Consider the following 21,396-nt stretch of genomic DNA (forward strand, 5'->3'; position numbering starts at 1 on the left):
AACCATTCCGTGTTAAGTGAATGATGCTGCCGTCATAAAACCAGGGGGAAAAAAATAAAAAGCGACCTCTACAAATCGAATGTCAGGTGGCCATTGTCGCATGCTTCTGACGTCGACACCACCGTGGTGCGTAACCGGCAGGCGTGGGTTCCGAGTGTTTTAGAAATTTTCCACTCGCCGTGACGGCATGCAAACGCAGCACATGAGGGCAGCTGGCCGAGGACGAACAATAGAAAGGAGGGAGTCGCGCTTCCAGGGTGGATAACCAAGTGAAGGGGGGTGCAGATGTAGAAGGAGAGGAGAGGAGAGAAGAGAAGAGGAGGCAGCAGCAGCAATAGAAGCAACAAACCTTTCTACCTCTCTCGCGTAGCGGTGAGTTCCAACGTGGAGGCCCGTCAGATATGTTTTAATTAGAATATCTCGCCCGATGTCTGTTTTGGGGGCAGGATGGGCCACAAGCGATGTATTTTAAAAGCACGCGAAAAATCTTGCGACCATTAAAAACCTGATCATATTAAATGGATTGCCCCAATTCTATATCTTACCCCAGGCCAAAAGAAAAAGATTAACATCACTTGATGTCAGAAAACTACCAGTAATGGCCACAAAAAATTATGTTTCTGGAGGCGTACTTAAACCTCCGCAAATAATCATTTTATCCGTTTATTTTTTTAAGGGCGTTTTTTTCTTTGTCGCCATTCATTTTCGTGATAACACTTTTTTTAGACGATATATCGATAAAGTCCAATATATCGACTTTAAGCGATGTAAAGCTGTTTTAACCGTCCGTTTCCTGACAATTTAAAACTCAACTGACCGCTGGTGGGCACCGACATTTCTAATTTTCCTCCACATCAACTTTGTGTTCAATGTTGACTCCTGTTTGTTTGCAGTGTCATGCGAGCATGGCAGTGCATGTGGGTGGACTTGTGGCTGTGATTGCCTTTTATGCCATTATTCTGCTAACTGGCATCTTGGCCTCACGCAAATCCAAGAAAGTGGAGAAGAAATGCACGGGCCAAAAGAGCGAAGTCGCCATCGTTGGCGGTCGCAACATCAACGTCGTGATTGGAGTTTTTACCATGACAGGTACGATTTTTCTTTCTTTTTGGTCACTAAGATGCTATATATATTTTTTTTTTTTCTTTCAGCGACATGGGTCGGAGGAGGTTACATTATGGGGACCGCCGAGGCTGTTTACTCCCCGACTCAAGGTCTCGTCTGGGCTTTTGGTCCTCTTGCATATGTTTTGAATTTTCTATTAGGTGAGTATCTAAAGTGGGACTCAACTGATTCAGAAAAGTTTGTTTATAATTAATCATTATTGTTAGTTTATTAAGTTGCATTATTATTATATTGCATTGCTTTTAATCGAACAGAAAACAAAAAAAATCTTGCATTTGATCACGTATAACCAGAAAGCACCGTGCTCTTTCATGATCCTTTACGGCAGTGGCTGTGTGGTGGATCACGAGGCTCAGATTTTAGGGTCATGTGACATGTTAATACCTGATGAAGGATTCAAAAAGTATTTTTTGGATGTCACCGGCAGCTCTTCCAAAATAGACTCCTCCCCCCCCCCCCCCCCCCCCCCCCCCCCACACACACACACACACACACTCCCCCCCTTAAGTCAGCTCGGAGTTGCTCAGTGGAAACCAAATCTCCAAGAACAAAACTCTCCTGCTATTTTAAGGTCAAAAAGCAGCTCATGTGAGGGACATCCGGAGAGCCCCGAATTCTCGACAGCAGTACCTGGGCTTTTTGTCAACCACTCTGATTCGACACGAGGAGGATCTTTCATTTTTTTAATTATCTTTTTTTTTTTTTTAATACCTTTTCCACCTTGACGTCAGCATTATGCTCATTTGCTTGTCAAAATGACTATTAAGAATAAGATGAAATGCGTTTGACAACCAACAAACAGTTTTTGTGCTCTTTCTATAACCTGAAATGCCACACGATAACAACAAAGCTAATCGGATTTAAATATTATGAAAGTAGCTGTTGGGCCAAGACGTTGAAGGTCACGTAGGCGTATTTATCTTAGCAGATAAAATGGCTGTTCTGTTGTAACTTGGCCTTCCCCTTCCTCAAACGCACGTGGCTTATAAAAGAGGAATCATTAACGGTGAAATAATAAAAAAAAATAATACATTCTTTAGGATGAATGCATGTGGATCGTTTCTATGACGAAACCCCGCCCCCTTCCCTCTGTACTGATTTTTAATTGGCCTTCCTTAGCAACTTGAAACCCTGTTCAAAGATTGCTGAACATTTCGTCAATATTTTTCCAAGTTTGACTATGAAATAACTCCAGGCTCGTTATTTAAAAAGAGCAAATTAGTATTCACTAAACTTGTTTTCTGTCTTTTCAAGGAGGACTGTTTTTTGCCAAACAAATGAGGTCCAAACGCTACGTGACTATGTTGGACCCATTTCAGAACCGCTACGGCCAATTGTTCACGACGGCAATTTTAATTCCTGCTTTGATCAGTGATATTTTGTGGGTGGCCTGCATTCTTGCCGCTCTGGGTTCGTCATTTGTTTTTAACGTTTTTTATTTTCCATATTCAAATATGACGGTTCAGTGTTGCTGATCTGGTGGTTTCTTCATGTGTGTGTAATTTCCAGGGGCAACAATGAGCATCATCCTGGATCTCTCATCGACAATCTCCATTCTTATCTCTGCGGCCGTCTCCATCATTTATACATTTTTAGGAGGCCTCTACGCCGTGGCGTACACTGATATCATCCAATTGTCGTTCATATTTGTCAGCCTGGTGAGCCATCGAGGTTGGGCGCAAAGGTTGAAGGGGTTCACTGAAGATTGACTGACTAACAAATGTTTGATTTTGTGTTTTAGTGGCTCTGTATTCCGTTCATGATCCTCAGTCCTGTGGTGACTGACTTGGTACAAACGGCCCAACTCAACCATTCGAGCGTCCACTCGTGGATCGGAGAGGTGAAGTTTGAGGATGCAGGGAAATGGACAGATGACTTTCTCATTTTGGTCAGATATTTTGCTTATTTGATGTTTGTGATTGTTTCTTTTGTAGGATGTCGCTGCGTGCTAACATCTGTGTAGGTCTCCAAAATTTCTAGGAGCACTAAAAAAGTCCACCAGAAACATCGAGTGTAACTTCTCTGCCAGTTTTTCTTGCTCAACCCCCCCTACAGCTATCTTTGTGAATTGCGTCTCTGCACTCAAGCCTCTCAGCGAAAATGAGTAACCTGAGCTCCGAAACAGGCGTACATATATTTAGCCGGCACAGCCGCGTAAATATAATTAGTTGGCACATGTTATATATTTAGTAACTGTAACTGTTACGCTTGACAAACGTTGTGTTACAGGCTTTAGGTGGACTGGCCTACCAGTCTTTGCACCAGAGGATCCTGGCAGCGGCTTCCTCGTCCAAGGCTCAGGTTACTTGCTTTGCAGCCGCTGGCGCTGCTTTCTTGATGGGAATCCCGTCGGTGATCATCGGAGCTGCGGCAGCATCCGCAGGTACGGCAAACGCAGATCTCGTTACACGGAGGCAGCGGTAACCGGACACCCGGTGTGATCGGGCAATCCGCATCAGTATTCCCTCCTACAAAGACTCACGATGGGACAGGGGATCGCTACATTATTGCGAGAGAGCGCAAAAGACCGACAGAAAAGGAACGAGCTATTATGCAAAAGAAAATCTGACTCCGAGCAAGTTAAACTTCAATATTTCAATATTCAATATTGACAATTATTTTTTTTTAATCAGGTGTTGCACAGCGTGCACAGGGAGCTTGTGTGTTTGCACAGACACTTGAAAAATAAGAGGGAACACTGAAGTACACAAATTAGAGCCAAAGTGACGCCTCGTAGACAATTGATCATTTCTTTTCTCTAAGATTGGAACCAGACAGAATACGGCCTACCGCCACCTTATGATCGCGGGGAGGCAGGGAATATCCTGCCATTGGCTCTGTGCTACATTACACCCGACTGGGTGTCCGTGTTAGGCATTGGCGCCTTAGCAGCGGCGGTGATGTCCTCCATGGACTCAACATTGCTTTCGTCAGCATCCATGTTCACCCAAAACATATACAAGACGTCTTTGAGAAAGCAGGTGCGTGTGTGTGAGTGTGTGGGTGTTAGTTCTGGGTGATTTATTTTTTTTGTTTTCTGTAGGCATCGGATAGGGAGCTAAAGTGGGTGATCCAGATAAGTGTGCTGCTGGTGGGCCTTGCTGGAACGGGTCTGGCCTTCAACAAGAGCAGCATCCTTGCGCTCTGGCTGCTGGCTACCGACCTGCTCTACTGCGTGGTGACCCCTCAGTTGTTTTGTGTGGTGCACCTCCGAGTGGCCAATTGCTACGGCGCCATCAGCGGCTACGTGATAGCTCTGCTGCTGCGCGTGCTGAGCGGCGAGCCCGCGCTCGGCATCCCGCCTGTGCTGCTCTTCCCGGGTTGGAGGGAACAGAATGATGTCATCACGCAGTACTTTCCCTTCCGGACTCTGATTGCATTAATTTCCCTGGCGGCTATCGTTCTCGTATCCTGGCTGGTCGAGCTGGCCTTCGCTCGCCAGCTCATTCCTCAGTCCTGGGATGTGTTGGATGCGTTCAACAAGCAAAGGGTAGTCAAAGAGTATGAAGGACCACTACAAACGTTCAACGAAGAAAAGAATTATGTTTTTAACACGGCGTTATAGGCGCACACGATATGCCAAAGCCTAATTTATGCATATTAGAGCACACATTCGTACATATTTTCTACGCTGTAGTTTCTTCTACAAACTATTGAATATTACCGTATACGCGAGCCCGCAGTTTTGATCTGCGTACGCGTACTGAAACAAAAGAAGCTCCTCAAGACGCACATTTTCAAGTAACCGTTCAAATGTTAGCATTCCGATGTGAATGTCGGAAGCCGTATTTTATCCAAAGGCTTTTTTCCTTAACACCCATTCCTACAAAGTATCTGGTTGATGGCATTGTATTCCTAATCTCTGACCTCGTTAAATGCTATTGGACCTTTTTGGACTCAGAACTGCCATTGTTCTCCCCAGACAGTTATTTCCTACTGGCCTTTTCTACGTTTTCAGTGTTTAAATGCTAGGCTATTCATTAATAATTGTACTTTCCCAAAATAAAATAGCCACACGTTGTTGGATGCGTTGCTCTTGCGTTCTGTTGTGATATTATTGAAACTGTAATGACAAGGTTGGAGCAGCAGAGGGCGATACAAGCACATCGCAAGTTCCCTTCAAACGTATTTGAATAGTTAAGGTCACTTCCATAGTTTTTGTTCTTCTTTATGCTGAAGACATTTGGGTTCGTCTTCAGATGTTCTGTTGGTAAATGCTTTGGGTGGTTGCCTTGTGTATGAAATCTGTTATATCAAGAAATGCCATGGCTTTCGGAAATTTTACTTGATAAAATATATAATAATTATTTGTGTGACTTGAGCATTTGTTTTGCACAAATAACTAGCGTGCATGTCAAATTTACTTAATTGATTCCTATTGAAAACAACGTCAAATTGACTTTAAAAAAATGGATTCCTATAGAAAACATTGCTTCTATTTGCACATGTTTCTACTTGCAAACCCGATCGTGGAGCCATTTAAGTTCGTAAGTAGAGGTACCACTGTCGTCACACATTGCTGGACGCATTGCTCTTCCATTCTTCTGAGGCATTTAATGAAACTGTAATGACTAGGTTAGAGCAGCAGAGGGCAATACAAGAATATTGCAATAGTCATACGTGCACACTAGTTATTTGTTCAAAAGAAATTCTCTCTATATATATTATATAATTTATTTTTTTCAATTACAGCCATGATGAATTTATAACTACAAGTGTGAAATCTAAATTGTATGGGTAAAAAGTAACGTTTTAAGTCCCTTAATTCACTTCTAAATATCAAAAGGAATGCAATTACTGAAATGATGATATTCTAATTGACTGGCCGCCACCTGTATAGGGTGTTGTGCGAATATTTTGACACGTATGTACTTGCAAATATGTTGAACGCCTGGGGACGAGACGCGACACACGGCCTCAGACGACTTCGCATGCACGCACAGGTTTTCATGGGTGTCATTATGGGAAAGAATTTGTTAAGCACCCCGCCCCTTTTTTTTAACGAGCTAGAAAGTTGGGAAAAAAAAAGTACCTAGTTGAAATGCAGTATTTGTTTTCATTGTCATTCGAGCATGGCAGTGCATGTGGGTGGACTTGTGGCTGTGATTGCCTTTTATGCCGTTATTCTGCTAACTGGCATCTTGGCCTCACGCAAATCCAAGAAAGTGGAGAAGAAATGCACGGGCCTAAAGAGCGAAGTCGCCATCGTTGGGGGTCGCAACATCAACGTCGTGATTGGAGTTTTTACCATGACAGGTAAGATTTTTCTTTCTTTTTGGTCACTAAGATGCTATATATATATTTTTTTTTTTCTTTCAGCGACATGGGTCGGAGGAGGTTACATTATGGGTACCGCCGAGGCTGTTTACTCACCGACTCAAGGTCTCGTCTGGGCTTTGGGCCCTTTTGCATATGTTTTGACTTTTCTATTAGGTGAGTATCTAAAGTGGGACTCAACTGATTCAGAAAAGTTTGATTATTGTTAGTTTATTAAGTCAAATAAATTCTGCTTCTATTAAAAATAAATAAACTTAGACTTATTATATATTATGAAAGTAGCTGTTGGGCCGAGACGTTGAAGGTCACGTAGGCGTATTTATCTTAGCAGATAAAATGGCTGTTCTGTTGTAACTTGGCCTTCTCCTCCCTCAAACGCATGTGGCTTATAAAAGCGTAAACATTAACAGAGAAATAATAAAAAAAAAAACAATACATTCTTTTGTTGATCTTTTCTATTATGAAGCCCTGTCCCCTTCCCTCAAGCTAAATTTACTGATTTTAATTTTAATCTGTTAAAAGGTTAATAAACCAGCTCAGTGGCCTCGTGGTAGAGTGTCCACCCGGAGACTGGAAGGTTGTGGGTTCAAACCCTGGCCAGGTCATACCAAAGACTAAAAATGGGACCCATTGCCTGCCTGCTTGGCACTCAGCATTAAAGGTTGGAATTGGGGGCTTAGATCACCAAATGATTCCCGAGCGCGGCACCGCTGCTGCTCACTGCTCCCCTCTCCCCCATGGGATGGATGAGAATCACACAGGGATGGGTTAAATGCAGAGGACAAATTTAACCACACCCAGATTTGTGTGTGATGATCATTGACTGAACTTTTAACATTCAGTCAATATTTTGCCAAGTTTGACAATTAAATAACTCCAGGCTCTTTATTTAAAAAGAGCAAATTAGTTTTCACTAAACTTGTTTTCTGTCTTTTCAAGGAGGATTGTTATTTGCAAAACAAATGAGGTCCAAACGCTACGTGACGATGTTGGACCCATTTCAGAACCGCTACGGCCAATTTTTCACAACGGCAATTTTGATTCCTGCTTTGATCAGTGATATTTTGTGGACGGCCTGCATCCTTACCGCTCTGGGTTCGTCATTAATTTTTAATGGATTTTATCTTCCATATTCAAATATGATGGTTCAGTGTTGCTGATCTGGTGGTTTCTTCGTGTGTGTGTAATTTCCAGGGGCAACAATGAGCATCATCCTGGATCTCTCATCGACAATCTCCATTCTTATCTCTGCGGCCGTCTCCATCATTTATACATTTCTAGGAGGCCTCTACGCGGTTGCATACACTGATATCATCCAATTGTCGTTCATATTTATCAGCCTGGTGAGCCATCGAGGTTGGGTGCAAAGGTCATGCGATTGAAGGCATTCACTGAAGATTGACTGACTAACAAATGTTTGACTTTGTGTTTTAGTGGCTCTGTATTCCATTCGTGATCCTCAGTCCTGCGGTGACTGACTTGGTACCAACGACCCAACTCAACCATTCGAGCGTCCACTCGTGGATCGGAGAGGTGAAGTTTGAGGATGCGGGGAAATGGACAGATGACTTTCTCATTTTGGTCAGATATTTTGCTTATTTTTGAGATTGTTTCTTTTCTACGATGTCACTGCATGCTTGTGTTGGTCTCCACAATTTCTAGGAGCACTAAAAAAGACCATTAGAAGCATCGAGCGTAACTTCTCTGCCAGTTTTTCTTGCTCAACACCCCCCCCTACAGCTAACTTTGTGAATTGCGTCTCTGCACTCAAGCTACTCAGCGAAAATGAGTAACCTGAGCTCCGAAACCGGCGTATATATATTTAGCCGTCGCTGCCGCGTAAATATATTTTGTCGGCACATGTTATGTATTTAGTAACTGTAACTGTTACGCTTGACAAACTTTGTTATGTTACAGTCTTTCGGTGGACTGGCCTGCCAGGCTTTGCACCAGAGAATCCTGGCAGCGGCTTCCTCATCCAAGGCTCAGGTTACTTGCTTTGCAGCCGCTGGCGCTGCTTTCTTGATGGGAATCCCGTCGGTGATCATCGGAGCTGCGGCAGCATCCGCAGGTACGGCAAACGCAGATCTCGTTACACGGAGGCAGCGGTAACCGGACACCCGGTGTGATCGGGCAATCCGCGTCAGTGTTCCCTCGTACAAAGACTCAAGATGGGACAGGGGATCGCTACATTATTGCAGAAAAGGAACGAGCTATCGCAACAACAAAATCCGACCCCGAGCAAGTTAAAGTTCAATATTTCAATATTGACAATATTTTATTCATTTATTTAATCTGGTGTTGCACAGGGACCTTGTGTGTTTGCACAGACACTTGAAAAACAAGAGGGAACATTGATCCGCAGGTTCTCTTATCAGCCAAATTAGTGCCAAAGTGACCAGCTAATGTTTTCAAAGCACCATGGGAGTTTTCACCTCAGAATTCAAGTTTAACTTTAAAAAAATATCATTAAGAGGCAGTTTGTCTTCTCACTTTAATGTGATCATTAACACAGCCTCGTAGATAATTGACCCATCATTTTTTTTCCCTCTCTGTAAGATTGGAACCAGACAGAATACGGCCTACCGCCACCTTATGATCGCGGGGAGGCAGGGAATGTCCTGCCACTGACTCTGTGCTACATCACACCCAACTGGGTGTCCGTGTTGGGAATCGGCGCCTTAGCAGCGGCGGTGATGTCCTCCATGGACTCATCCTTGCTGTCGTCAGCGTCCATGTTCACCCAAAACATATACAAGACGACTTTGAGAAAGCAGGTGCGTGTGTGTGAGTGTGTGGGTGTTAGTTCTGGGAAATTATTATTATTTTTTTCTTCTGTAGGCATCGGATAGGGAGCTAAAGTGGGTGATCCAGATAAGTGTGCTGCTGGTGGGCCTTGCTGGAACGGGTCTGGCCTTCAACAAGAGCAGCATCCTTGCGCTCTGGCTGCTGGCTACCGACCTGCTCTACTGCGTGGTGACCCCTCAGTTGTTTTGTGTGGTGCACCTCCGAGTGGCCAATTGCTACGGCGCCATCAGCGGCTACGTGATAGCTCTGCTTCTGCGCGTGCTGAGCGGCGAGCCCGCGCTCGGCATCCCGCCTGTGCTGCTCTTCCCGGGTTGGAGGGAACAGAATGATGTCATCACGCAGTACTTTCCCTTCCGGACTCTGATTGCATTAATTTCCCTGGCGGCTATCGTTCTCGTATCCTGGCTGGTCGAGCTGGGCTTCGCTCGCCAGCTCATTCCTCAGTCCTGGGATGTGTTGGATGCGTTCAACAAGCAAAGGGTAGTCAAAGAGTATGAAAGACGACTACAAACGTTCAACGAAGAAAAGAATTATGTTTTTAACACAGCGTTATAGGCGCACACGATATGCCAAAGCCTAATTTATGCATATTAGAGCACACATTCGTACATATTTTCTACGCTGTAGTTTCTTCTACAAACTATTGAATATTACCGTATACGCGAGCCCGCAGTTTTGATCTGCGTACGCGTACTGAAACAAAAGAAGCTCCTCAAGACGCACATTTTCAAGTAACTGTTCAAATGTTAGCATTCCGATGTGAATGTCGGAAGCCGTATTTTATCCAAAGGCTTTTTTCCTTAACACCCATTCCTACAAACTATCTGGTTGATGGCATTGTATTCCTAATCTCTGACCTCGTTAAATGCTATTGGACCTTTTGGGACTCAGAACTGCCATTGTTCTCCCCAGACAGTTATTTCCTACTGGTCTTTTCTAAGTTTTCAGTGTTTAAATGCTAGGCTATTCAGTAATAATTGTACTTTCCCAAAATAAAATAGCCACACATTGTTGGATGCGTTGCTCTTGCGTTCTGTTGTGATATTATTGAAACTGTAATGACAAGGTTAGAGCAGCAGAGGGCGATACAAGCACATCGCAAGTTCCCTTCAAACGTATTTGAATAGTTAGTTATACTGACAATTTCACTTCATATTTTATATTTCAATATTATATATATATATATATATGTAATATATATTTTTATATAATATATACATATACATATATTGAATAACTTGTGTCACTTAAGTATTTCTTTGGAACAAATAACTAGTGTGAATCTCAAATATACTTGAGAAACACCTTGTACAATTTTCTTAAAATTTCTGAGAGAAAGAAAAGACTGGCTCTTTCGTATGTTTGGATGCCTCGGGTACAGAACCATTTATGTTTACCTTGCCTTCAAGCGAGATTTTAGGTAGGGCGCACACGCTAATATATTTGAGAGAAAAGGGTTATTCAAAAAGGAACTCATCGCAAATTGCTAGTTTAGAAACGTGTTGTGCATACCTTAATTTTTTTTTTCAATTAAAGCCATGATGAATTTATTGCTGCAAATGTGAAATCTAAATTGTATGGGTAAAAAGTAACGTTTTAATTCCCTTATAAATAACAAAAGAAATGCAATTACTGAAATAATGATATTCTAATTGACTGGCCGTCACCTGTAAAGGGTGTTGTGCGAATATTTTGACACAGACTCGGACAATACGTATGTACAATAAAGGGAAATGTGCTTTCGGCAGTTTGCAAACATATTTTGTTAAGGCTGTGTTAGACTTATAATCATATCATTATAATTTCCACTAGTAGGAGTGCTCGTGTGGATGGCGAAGAATGTGCAGGCAAATTGCATGAACTTGTTTTCTTCAAAGTGTTGTGCAACAGGATGTGTCTGTCATCGGCCCAGACAGGGAGTACCTGACGAGAACACCTCAGGGTCGGTGAGAAGAACACCACGTCCTGGTTCTCGGGCTTCGCGGGGAACCGCCAGACAGCTGAGGCCGGACAGCTTCACTCAGCGATAACACCTAGACGGGGAGGAGGTGGCCATCGACCAATCATCACACAATGTTTTGCATGTTTGAATATTCATGTTGTGTTTCTTTGCAACAGGGCAACCCGTCTGATTGATCTACTGGTCTTCTCTTTGACAGAACGAGCTCGCAAAATTGTTAGGTGCGCCAGTGTGTGGTTTAGGATATAGCAACTCATGTGTGTTGATCGCAATTTGGAGTCAGATCAATAACAAAAATCCGTCGTCAAACAACTTGCTAACACGTTGAACGCCGGGGGGCGAGACCCGACACACGGCCTCAGACGACTCCGCATGCACGAACAGGTTTTTCATGGGTGTGTTATTATGGTAAAGAGTTTGTTAAGCACCCCGCCCCCCCTTTTTTTTTAACGGGCTAGAAAGATGATTAAAAAGTACCTAGTTGAAATGCAGTATTTGTTTTCATTGTCATTCGAGCATGGCAGTGCATGTGGGTGGACTTGTGGCTGTGATTGCCTTTTATGCCGTTATTCTGCTAACTGGCATCTTGGCCTCACGCAAATCCAAGAAAGTGGAGAAGAAATGCACGGGCCAAAAGAGCGAAGTTGCCATCGTTGGGGGTCGCAACATCAACGTCGTGATTGGAGTTTTTACCATGACAGGTAAGATTTTTCTTTCTTTTTGGTCACTAAGATGCTATATATATTTATTTTTTTCTTTCAGCGACATGGGTCGGAGGAGGTTACATTATGGGGACCGCCGAGGCTGTTTACTCCCCGACTCAAGGTCTCGTCTGGGCTTTTGGTCCTCTTGCATATGTTTTGAATTTTCTATTAGGTGAGTGGGACTCAACTGATTCAGAAACGTTTGTTTATAATGAATGATTATTGTTAGTTTAGTAAGTCAAATAAATTCTATTTATATTGCATCGTTTTTAATCTAACAGAAAAAAATAATCTTGCATTTGATCACGTATGATCAGAAAGCACCGTGATCCTTTACGGCAGTGGCTGTGTGGTGGATCACGGGGCTCAGATTTTAGGGTCATGTGACGTGTTACTACCTGATGAATGATTCAAAAAGTGTTTTTTTTTGGATGTCACCGGTAGCTCTTCCAAAATAGACACTCCCCACTTAAGTCATTTGACCATCCTAATGAACAGCTCGGAGTCGCTCAGTGGAAACCAAATCCCCAAGAACAAAACTCTAAAAAGCAGCTCATGTGAGGGACATCCGGAGAGCCCCGAATTCTCGACAGCAGTACCTGGGCTTTTTGTCAACCACTCTGATTCGACACGAGGAGGATCTTTCATTTTTTTAATCATCTTTTTTTTTTTAAAATACCTTTTCCACCTTGACGTCAGCATTATGCTCATTTGCTCGTAAAAATGACTATTAAGAATAAGATGAAATGCATTTGACAACCAACAAAGAGTTTTTGAGTTTTTGTTTTGTAAATATTATGAAAGTAGCTGTTGGGCCGAGACGTTGAAGGTCACGTAGGCGTATTTATCTTAGCAGATAAAATGGCTGTTCTGTTATAACTTGGCCTTCTCCTACCTCAAACGCACGTGGCTTATAAAAGCGTAATCATTAACAGAGAAATAATAAAAAAAAACTACATTCTTTTGTTGATCATTTCTATTATGAAGCCCCGCCCCCTTTCTCAAGCTGAATTTATTGATTTTAATTGGCCTTCGTTTGTAACGTGAACTCTGTTAAAACGTTAATGAATATTCAGTCAATGTTTTGCCAAGTTTGACTATTGAATAACTCCAAGCTCTTTATTTAAAAAGAGCAAATTAGTTTTCACTTAACTATGTTTTCTGTCTTTTCAAGGAGGATTGTTATTTGCCAAACAAATGAGGTCCAAGCGCTACGTGACGATGTTGGACCCATTTCAGAATCGCTACGGCCAATTTTTCACGACGGCAATTTTGATTCCTGCTTTGATCAGTGATATTTTGTGGACGGCCTGCATCCTTGCCGCTCTGGGTTCGTCATTCATTTTTAATGGATTTTATCTTCCATATTCAAATATGATGGTTCAGTGTTGCTGATCTGGTGGTTTCTTCGTGTGTGTGTAATTTCCAGGGGCAACAATGAGCATCATCCTGGATCTCTCATCGACAATCTCCATTCTTATCTCTGCGGCCGTCTCCATCATTTATACATTTTTAGGAGGCCTCTACGCGGTTGCATACACTGATATCATCCAATTGTCGTTCATATTTGTCAGCCTGGTGAGCCATCGAGGTTGGGTGCAAAGGTCATGCGAATGAAGGCATTCACTGAAGATTGACTGACTAACAAATGTTTGACTTTGTGTTTTAGTGGCTCTGTATTCCATTCGTGATCCTCAGTCCTGCGGTGACTGACTTGGTACCAACGGCCCAACTCAACCATTCGAGCGTCCACTCGTGGATCGGGGAGGTGAAGCTTGAGGATGCGGGGAAATGGACAGATGACTTTCTCATTTTGGTCAGATATTTTGCTTATTTGATTTTTGAGATTGTTTCTTTTCTACGATGTCACTGCGTGCTTGTGTTGGTCTCCACAATTTCTAGGAGCACTAAAAAAGACCATTAGAAACATCGAGCGTAACTTCTCTGCCAGTTTTTCTTGCTCAACCCCCCTACAGCTAACTTTGTGAATTGCATCTCTGCACTCAAGTCTCTCAGCGAAAATGAGTAACCTGAGCTCCAAAACAGGCGTATATATATTTAGCCGTTGCAGCCGCGTAAATATATTTTGTCAGCACATGTTATGTATTTAGTAACTGTAACTGTTACGCTTGACAAACGTTGTTATGTTACAGGCTTTAGGTGGACTGGCCTACCAGGCTTTGTACCAGAGAATCCTGGCAGCGGCTTCTTCATCCAAGGCTCAGATTACTTGCTTTGCGGCCGCTGGCGCTGCTTTCTTGATGGGAATCCCGTCGGTGATCATCGGAGCTGCGGCAGCATCCGCAGGTACGGCAAACGCGCATCTCGTTACACGGAGGCAGCAGTAACCGGACACCCGGTGTGATCGGGATATCTGCATCAGTATCCCCTCCTACAAAGACTCACGATGGGACAGGGGATCGCTACGTTATTGCGAGAGAGCGCAAAAGACCGACAGAAAAGGAACGAGCTATCACTCAAAACAAAATCCGACCCCGAGCAAGATAAAGTTCAATATTTCAATATTCAATATTGACTGTTTTATTTATTTACTAAACAAAATCTGACCCCGAGCAAGTTAAAGTTCAAAAGTTCAATATTCAATATTGACTATTTATTTATTTATTTATTTATTTATTTATTCTGGTGTTGCTCAGGGAATTTGTGTTTTTGCACAAACACTTGAAAGAATTCAAGTTTAACTTTAAAGAAGTATCATTAAGAGGCAGTTTGACTTCTCACTTTAATGTGATCATTAACACAGCCTTGTAGATAATTGACCCATCATTTTTTTTCCCTCTCTGTAAGACTGGAACCAGACAGAATACGGCCTACCGCCACCTTATGATCGCGGGGAGGCAGGGAATGTTCTGCCACTGGCTCTGTGCTACATCACACCCAACTGGGTGTCCGTGTTGGGCATCGGCGCCTTAGCAGCGGCGGTGATGTCCTCCATGGACTCATCCTTGCTGTCGTCAGCGTCCATGTTCACCCAAAACATATACAAGACGACTTTGAGAAAGCAGGTGCGTGTGTGTGAGTGTGTGGGTGTTAGCTCTGGGTGATTTATTTTTTTTGTTTTCCGTAGGCATCGGATAGGGAGCTAAAGTGGGTGATCCAGATAAGTGTGCTCGTGGTTGGCCTTGCTGGAACGGGTCTGGCCTTCAACAAGAGCAGCATCCTTGCGCTCTGGGTGCTCGCTGCCGACCTGCTCTACTGCGTGGTGACCCCTCAGTTGTTTTGTGTGGTGCACCTCCGAGTGGCCAATTGCTACGGCGCCATCAGCGGCTACGTGATAGCTCTGCTTCTGCGCGGGCTGAGCGGCGAGCCCGCGCTCGGCATCCCGCCTGTGCTGCTCTTCCCGGGTTGGAGGGAGCGGGATGGCGTCATCACGCAGTACTTTCCCTTCCGGACTCTGATTACATTCATTTCCCTGGCGGCTGTCGTTCTCGCATCCTGGCTGGTCGAGCTGGCCTTCGCTCGCCGGCTCATTCCTCAGTCCTGGGATGTGTTCAATGCGTTTAACAAGAAAATTGAGGCAGAAGAGAAGGAGATGACATCAACAATTTCTAATGAGGAAAAGAAGTATGTTTTTAATACAGCTTTATAGGCTCACACTATTCTCCTATACTTGAGCATAACCTCCGATTTCCTTGTAATGACGCAGTAAATCCAGTAGAGGGCGACATTAGACCGTTCAAAGAATGTGTGTAAGTGTTAAACAAGTGAAATTATTTGAGTGGTCCCCAACCTTTTTAGCACCTCGGATTACTGTCAGACAATATTTTGAAGGACCGGTGTTTGATGACGTCACACTTTTCTAGAAAATCAGAATCAAATGTCGAAAGCCAAATAAGCACAGACTGCACATTGTTCATTGAAGTTTTATTTGCAAAAATCGACTTTTCACAACTCAACAATCAAGAATGCATGTATAAATAAAAAATGAAGAAGATGTTAATGTATTAAAGTAAAACACGTGACACTATTTAAAGCATAAATATATATATTCAAAATTTTAAATGTAGCATTTTTATTATTGTCGTCTCCATGTCATATTTCGTTCAAAGCTCATAATGCAAGCGCAGGACAAAGAGCGCACCAGCCAGGGAATCCATCCCTGCCGAGTCCAGAATCCACTCCGCCTTTTCCAGCCGGCCACCTTATCCGGAGCACTATGCGTGTGTGAGTGTGTGCAAGAGAAGCCGACTCTTGTTTACAGCAGAGATTCCACGGAAGACCCACTAACACACACGCAAACTCTCACCGTGGGATTTTAGCAGCTGCAACGTGGACTCGTTTCCCCTTCTCTCGACGACGAAAGAAAAAAAAAAAGACGTCGGTAGTGGAAGAAGACGCGTGCGTACCCACGCGTTCAGCCCCATATTCTGCTCTTGCGTGGCACATTTTCCACGAGCCCACCCTTAAACCTCCACTGGCGCGATTACGACGGGCGCAAAACACCGGCGCTGCTCTGCTCGCTTGGCTTCCAAGACATCTACCAGGCTGGCTTTTCATTCATTTTTTTAATATCACCACGCAGCCACCACCCTTGTTTTTCTTCCTGGGTGCATATCCCCCCCTTTTTACTCCAGTGTCCACGCGAGAGGCTTTCACGCCTACTGATGATGAGGATGGGGGGGATGAGGATCGAATTTAAGTGCTGATATATTGTGGAGAGAACCCCATTCTGAGGCCTTGTTGTTGTTATTGGAAGAAGACATGGAGACTGAAGACGGGGATTACCATCATCGTGTTGCTGCTCCCATAGCAGTCAGTGCACTTTGGAGGAAATAATACTACTTTGCATTTTTTTTAACCTATTTTTAAAATTTGATTTATTTCTAATCTAAATCCTACTGTACGACCCAGCCATTTGAACTATATTTGTCGCTACCAAGTCGTTCCGGAGCTTTATTATACAAACAAAATCTCATTGGATTTATTTGTATTCTTGTGATTTTTATTTATTTTTTTTTAATGAAATAAGGAACATGAAAGCTGACAAACTACTAATGGGCAGCGGCACTGTCTTGTTTTGGGCTGTGTTGACGACCCTTTCCACCTTATGCATATGGACTTCATATGGCGAGAGTAAGTATTTTCATATATTTTTTAATTTATATCTTCTTTCTAATTTAACATCAGTGAGTAAACACGAGCCATTGAGAAAACAATTTTTTTCTAAAAGCGAACTTCTTCGTAAAATCTCGAGTATAAACATACTTCATTGAAAGATATTATTATTAATATTATTATTTTATTATTATAATACGTAATTGGAAAAACGTGAAACGCTGGCGTTGTGGTACGTTCAAGTCCCAGCACAATCGTGGTAAAACTGTGCTTCACTGTGCGCAAGGTCGCATGTATTTCACTAACGGTATGCTACTATTATCTTCATGATCATAAGAATGTTTATAATTGTTATTATTTGAAATAATCTCCGCAATAAGACACATGTTACATTACTCTCGCACGGAGACGCTATTGATGACGCTGCAGCGAGGAGCTGAAGGTTACTACCAGGACCATGTGGCCATTTTGCTGCGTTCAGTCAGTGACACACATCTGCTCTCCTCCGACTCACACATCGACTAGATAATTTTTATGAGCAGAATCATCCCTTCATCAACACGAGATTGCGTTTTATGTCAACAAAATGGCTATTCTTATCTCCAAATTGATCCTACTGAAGTGCCTCATTTCCTTTTAAGTGAAAATTCAACATCCACTTAAATAATTGACCCACATTTCATCCCCCCCTTCCAGTTAAAGACACATTAGGGAAAATAACCCTCCCGAGTCTCCATGTTGCTGCATTGACCGTCAATCTTGCAATTCGGATTTAGACCACTGCGCAGATTTGTTATTGTAAAATACGTGATAAAAAAATTGCTAGAAATGAAGATGCCGTATTTATACTCCACAGTCTCCACATTGCTGCGACAGCCCTTAGTCACCTAATCCAGGAGATTTATTAAGTGCCCTGTGATTGGCTGGCTGATTGGTTTAGTCCGCATTTTTTGTTTTTATGGCAGTATTACAACCCACAGTGTCCACTTTGCTGCAGGCGCCCTCAGACAAAAATCGTTCTCCATAACTCCACGGTGGTGAAAAATATATCGACAAGGGTTTGTTTGACTTTATTTTCTTCGTTCTGCTCCTTTTATTATAATGCACATTCCGGTGAAATTGAATTAATCACCCTTTCAAGTCCAACCGCAGTCAACTTTCCTCATCCAAGAATGCGGCGAATGTGACATAGGAACACTGACAAGACTTTGGAAATAGAGCATGTAAAAATAACCATGGGTTCAAACAGACCTGGTTCTGTTGATTGTAAGCGTGTGTGTGTGTGTGTGCGCTTGTGTGCATATGTGAAGCCTTTAATTGCCTTCTGCTGTTCACACCAGTACTATTAGTCGTTATTAAATCGATGGCCGCCCGTGTTTCACCAATGCCGTGGTGGGGTCGTTGGAGCACAAGGCGTACTCTTGTCAGGTTTCGTGAAGCGCTCCAGTGTTCCCCCGCTCAATTATTTATGAAAGGAGTATGTAGCTCCGGAAAAACTAGAATGATTGTGTAAATAATCACAAAGCCTTTAGCACGTCGCTAAAGACTCCCGTTTGCTTTAATGAGAGCTTCGATATCTCTGACGTCTTGTAAAGCAAAAGGCCACAGAAGCATAAAATACACAAAGTATTTTATGATTTGCAATCTTTTCGATTATTGCTCACAGCTAACAAAAACCTCAAATTGAGTTTCCGGGCGAAAGCATAAATTTCTTGTTTTCAAGTTGAAGCACGCGTGTGTATGCATGCATGCGAGTGGCCTCGTCCGTCGGTTGACGCCAAACGCTGTCCTCCCGAGCTGCCAGCTGAGCTTTTCAATGCTTAATTAAACACTTGATTTCAAGTGGAGCATCCTCTTCGCTCGGGTTCGGTTGCGTCCTCGCCGCCTCCCGGTTTTATAGCCTGCGGCGTATTGCGCAAGAACATCGCAAGCTCCTCGTTGTGAAAGATCAGCCGATGTCAGAGGTGAAAAACATTTGGATTGGAAAGTGGATATCTGACATGTAAATTAATGAAGAGAGACATTACGGCCCGAGGATGAAGAATTTTGGCATGTCAGAAGATGGGTCATGCATGAAGAGGGAGGGGACTGAATACAGAGCCCTGAGGTGTCCCCATGTTAACGATGAGAGTTGAGGAAGTGTTGTTTCCCCGTCCTGACATTCCAGGGGTCTTTTGATAAGAAAGCCCATGACTGTGCTCAGCGAGCTAGCTACCATTGCCCAAGCTTGCTCAGCTTTGTCAAAGTCATGATGGAGTATGACGTGGAATTATTTCACATGCATGCCGGCCTTCTCAACAGATGGCGGACCTTTGTCGCGCCTGTGAGTGTCATGTTACTGTTTTGGGTTGCGGTATGGGCCGTCCCCTCTGCGCCCGACCCAGTGGTTGAAGCGAGGTCCGTTGAGGGGAAGTGGCCGGCGGTCAGATGACTTCCAGTATTAGAGCCAGCTGATGTGGCAGGTGTTAAAGGGTGTCGATGGGACCATGACGTTCCCGCTACACGGTCTCTCTCGATTGCGTGACGTTCTTAAAACGAATCAAATGGTGACGTGTGGTAATCCGCGTGAGCAGCTTTTGGATTCTTTACTAAACACTTGCTGCATTCTTTTGCTCTTTTGTAACACGCTGACGTCACAGTTAGCGTTTCTTTGGACGGGGGCTGTTACGCTCGTTATCGTTGCAGACCGCATCATTCCCCTCTGGAAATTTTTCTCATAACTAGACTTTTTTTTCCTGGTAACGTCACAACTTTTTTTTTTTTTCATAACAGAAGTAATGAGATTTTTTTTTTTTTTATAACGAGAATAATAGCGCTCTATCAGCTGTCCTTGAACTCACCACGGCTCGAGACAAGAATGCGGCTCCTAATCTTGCTCATGCTCGACGAAGGATGCAATTATGTGTTTTCCCCAAATGCTCAGTGTCAGTGATGATAAAGAAAAAAAAAAAAAAAGAAAAGATTCGCTGTCTCAAAGTCTATATTTGACGCCGGCGACGTCACCCGCTGGATACTAATTTTGTTTAAATATAGCCCCCCCCCCCTGTTTACCCAATTCAAATCAGATTAGGAGGCCATTAAGCTCGCTTTTGATTCGCGGGCGGCGGGGTCGACAAAGGGGGTCGGGTTTGAGCTTGTGATGGACGCTGGAGTTTGGAGGAGGGGCTGCTGAGGGTTTGGGGGTCAAGGTTTATCAATCATAAACACGAGCTGACAGATTCCATTACTTCATTGAGATAGGGCTGTTTACTCAGCGGAGTGACGAACAAACATTTCTGTTCTTCCCCCTTTATGGAAATGAATGAAAACGAGGGACGGGCGCTTTTATTTCATTACAGCTTTTCTGGTAATTTTATAATTTTTTTGTAATATTATCCATGTGAAAGGCATGGAGTTACTTTACATTTTGATTGCTCATTTAAAATGATTTATTTCCCTTTTTTTTAATGTGTTGACTAAAATAAAACGACTTTTTCTTTCAGTTGTATAGTTTTATTTCACTTTTTTTTTTTTTAAACATGTCTTGACTTAAAAAAAATACTTTTTCTTCCAGAGCTGTATAGCTGATGTACTTTACTGCAGTTAAAAAAAAGTGCTGGGAAAAAAAAACATTTCAAAGCTTGTTGGAATCGGAAAAGAAAAAAAAGCCGTTTTTTTTCTTTGACCGGCGGCGGGCGGCCATCACCGACGACTGTAGCCTTAAATTTCGGCCTCCTCCATTCCCGTTTCACGGAAATGATTGGAATTCTTGGTGGTTAACCTGCCTAATGAGGGTGGGGGTGGTGTGAGAGGAAGATTCTTCCTTTCAGGATTCGATTTCAGCTCAATAGAAAACAAACGACAGACTTTTTAGAACGACCGCTTTTTTTCTGATCAACATTTGGAATTCATTCTCAACTTTATTTTCACAACTGCCCACAATAGAGGGTCCAGACTGCCCCTCCCCCTCCCCGCAATTGTAGTAATAATGGCTTCACCAGGAAGTCGGGAGGAAAGAGTTTCTCTTTACTAACAAACAAATTAGCCTTTGTGAGTGAGAGGCTCCATCTCCATCCCCTCCCTTTCTCCCACCCGGAAAACTGTAACGGAAACAAAAGAAGTGGATGGAGCCTGAGGCCTGGCGGAGTAAATCGGACTCTATTTGCTTTGTGAGGCCCGTGGTGTGTCGTCATTCTACAATCATTTTATCCGGAAATACAATCCGCTCTTTCGGGTGCCTTATGTTATGTTTACGTGTTTTGACTCGGGCTCACACACGCACTCGCTGTGACACACTTAAGCCTATGTAAGAACATAACAGGTTTAAAGCAGGGAGCTCATTCGGCGCCGCTTGTTGAGCGCTGATCTTCGACGCGAGGCCAAACAACCAGAGGCGCTGAAATATTTGCCTCACCCCAAACCTCCGTTAAAGGCCAATCACATTATGAGGAATTTTTTTTTTTTCTT

The 21,396-nt window shown here is 43.2% G+C and overlaps 4 protein-coding genes across 5 annotated transcripts in view; all 4 read left to right on the forward strand.

Moving 5' to 3' along the window:
• The first annotated feature begins 107 nt into the window (after positions 1-107).
• LOC125971077 (high-affinity choline transporter 1) lies at positions 108-5,151 on the forward strand. The gene is made up of 9 exons (XM_049724000.2): positions 108-372; positions 894-1,089; positions 1,152-1,265; positions 2,380-2,535; positions 2,635-2,783; positions 2,867-3,013; positions 3,355-3,508; positions 3,889-4,106; positions 4,169-5,151. The coding sequence occupies exons 2-9, from the start codon at positions 906-908 to the stop codon at positions 4,688-4,690; spliced, it is 1,644 nt and encodes a 547-aa protein (XP_049579957.1). The 5' UTR covers positions 108-372; positions 894-905; the 3' UTR covers positions 4,691-5,151.
• A 408-nt stretch (positions 5,152-5,559) lies between these two features.
• On the forward strand, positions 5,560-10,221 carry LOC137839518 (high-affinity choline transporter 1-like). The gene is made up of 8 exons (XM_049724003.2): positions 5,560-6,381; positions 6,445-6,558; positions 7,342-7,497; positions 7,597-7,745; positions 7,837-7,983; positions 8,320-8,473; positions 8,962-9,179; positions 9,244-10,221. The coding sequence occupies exons 1-8, from the start codon at positions 6,198-6,200 to the stop codon at positions 9,763-9,765; spliced, it is 1,644 nt and encodes a 547-aa protein (XP_049579960.1). The 5' UTR covers positions 5,560-6,197; the 3' UTR covers positions 9,766-10,221.
• An 876-nt stretch (positions 10,222-11,097) lies between these two features.
• LOC125971079 (high affinity choline transporter 1) lies at positions 11,098-15,862 on the forward strand. 2 transcript variants are annotated; one of them, XM_049724005.2, is made up of 9 exons: positions 11,098-11,391; positions 11,778-11,871; positions 11,933-12,046; positions 13,049-13,204; positions 13,304-13,452; positions 13,544-13,690; positions 14,028-14,181; positions 14,683-14,900; positions 14,963-15,862. In XM_049724005.2, exons 2-9 carry the CDS (start codon positions 11,865-11,867, stop codon positions 15,482-15,484), a joined length of 1,467 nt encoding a protein of 488 aa, XP_049579962.1. In that variant the 5' UTR covers positions 11,098-11,391; positions 11,778-11,864; the 3' UTR covers positions 15,485-15,862. The 2 variants fall into 2 exon arrangements, with proteins under 2 accessions (XP_049579962.1, XP_049579961.1); XM_049724004.2 differs by lacking the exon at positions 11,098-11,391 and having other exon boundaries at positions 11,400-11,871.
• Positions 15,863-16,043: 181 nt separating this feature from the next.
• The window catches only part of LOC125971071 (insulin-like growth factor 1 receptor), a 49,092-nt gene continuing 43,739 nt past the window's right edge, over positions 16,044-21,396 (forward strand). Inside the window, exon 1 of the mRNA XM_049723966.2 lies at positions 16,044-16,968. Within this exon, the coding sequence (XP_049579923.1) occupies positions 16,869-16,968 (100 nt within the window). The 5' untranslated portion in view covers positions 16,044-16,868. The remainder of the gene's footprint in view (positions 16,969-21,396) is intronic.

Source organism: Syngnathus scovelli, chromosome 6, assembly GCF_024217435.2.
Source record: "Syngnathus scovelli strain Florida chromosome 6, RoL_Ssco_1.2, whole genome shotgun sequence".
Taxonomy (NCBI): Eukaryota; Metazoa; Chordata; class Actinopteri; order Syngnathiformes; family Syngnathidae; genus Syngnathus; species Syngnathus scovelli.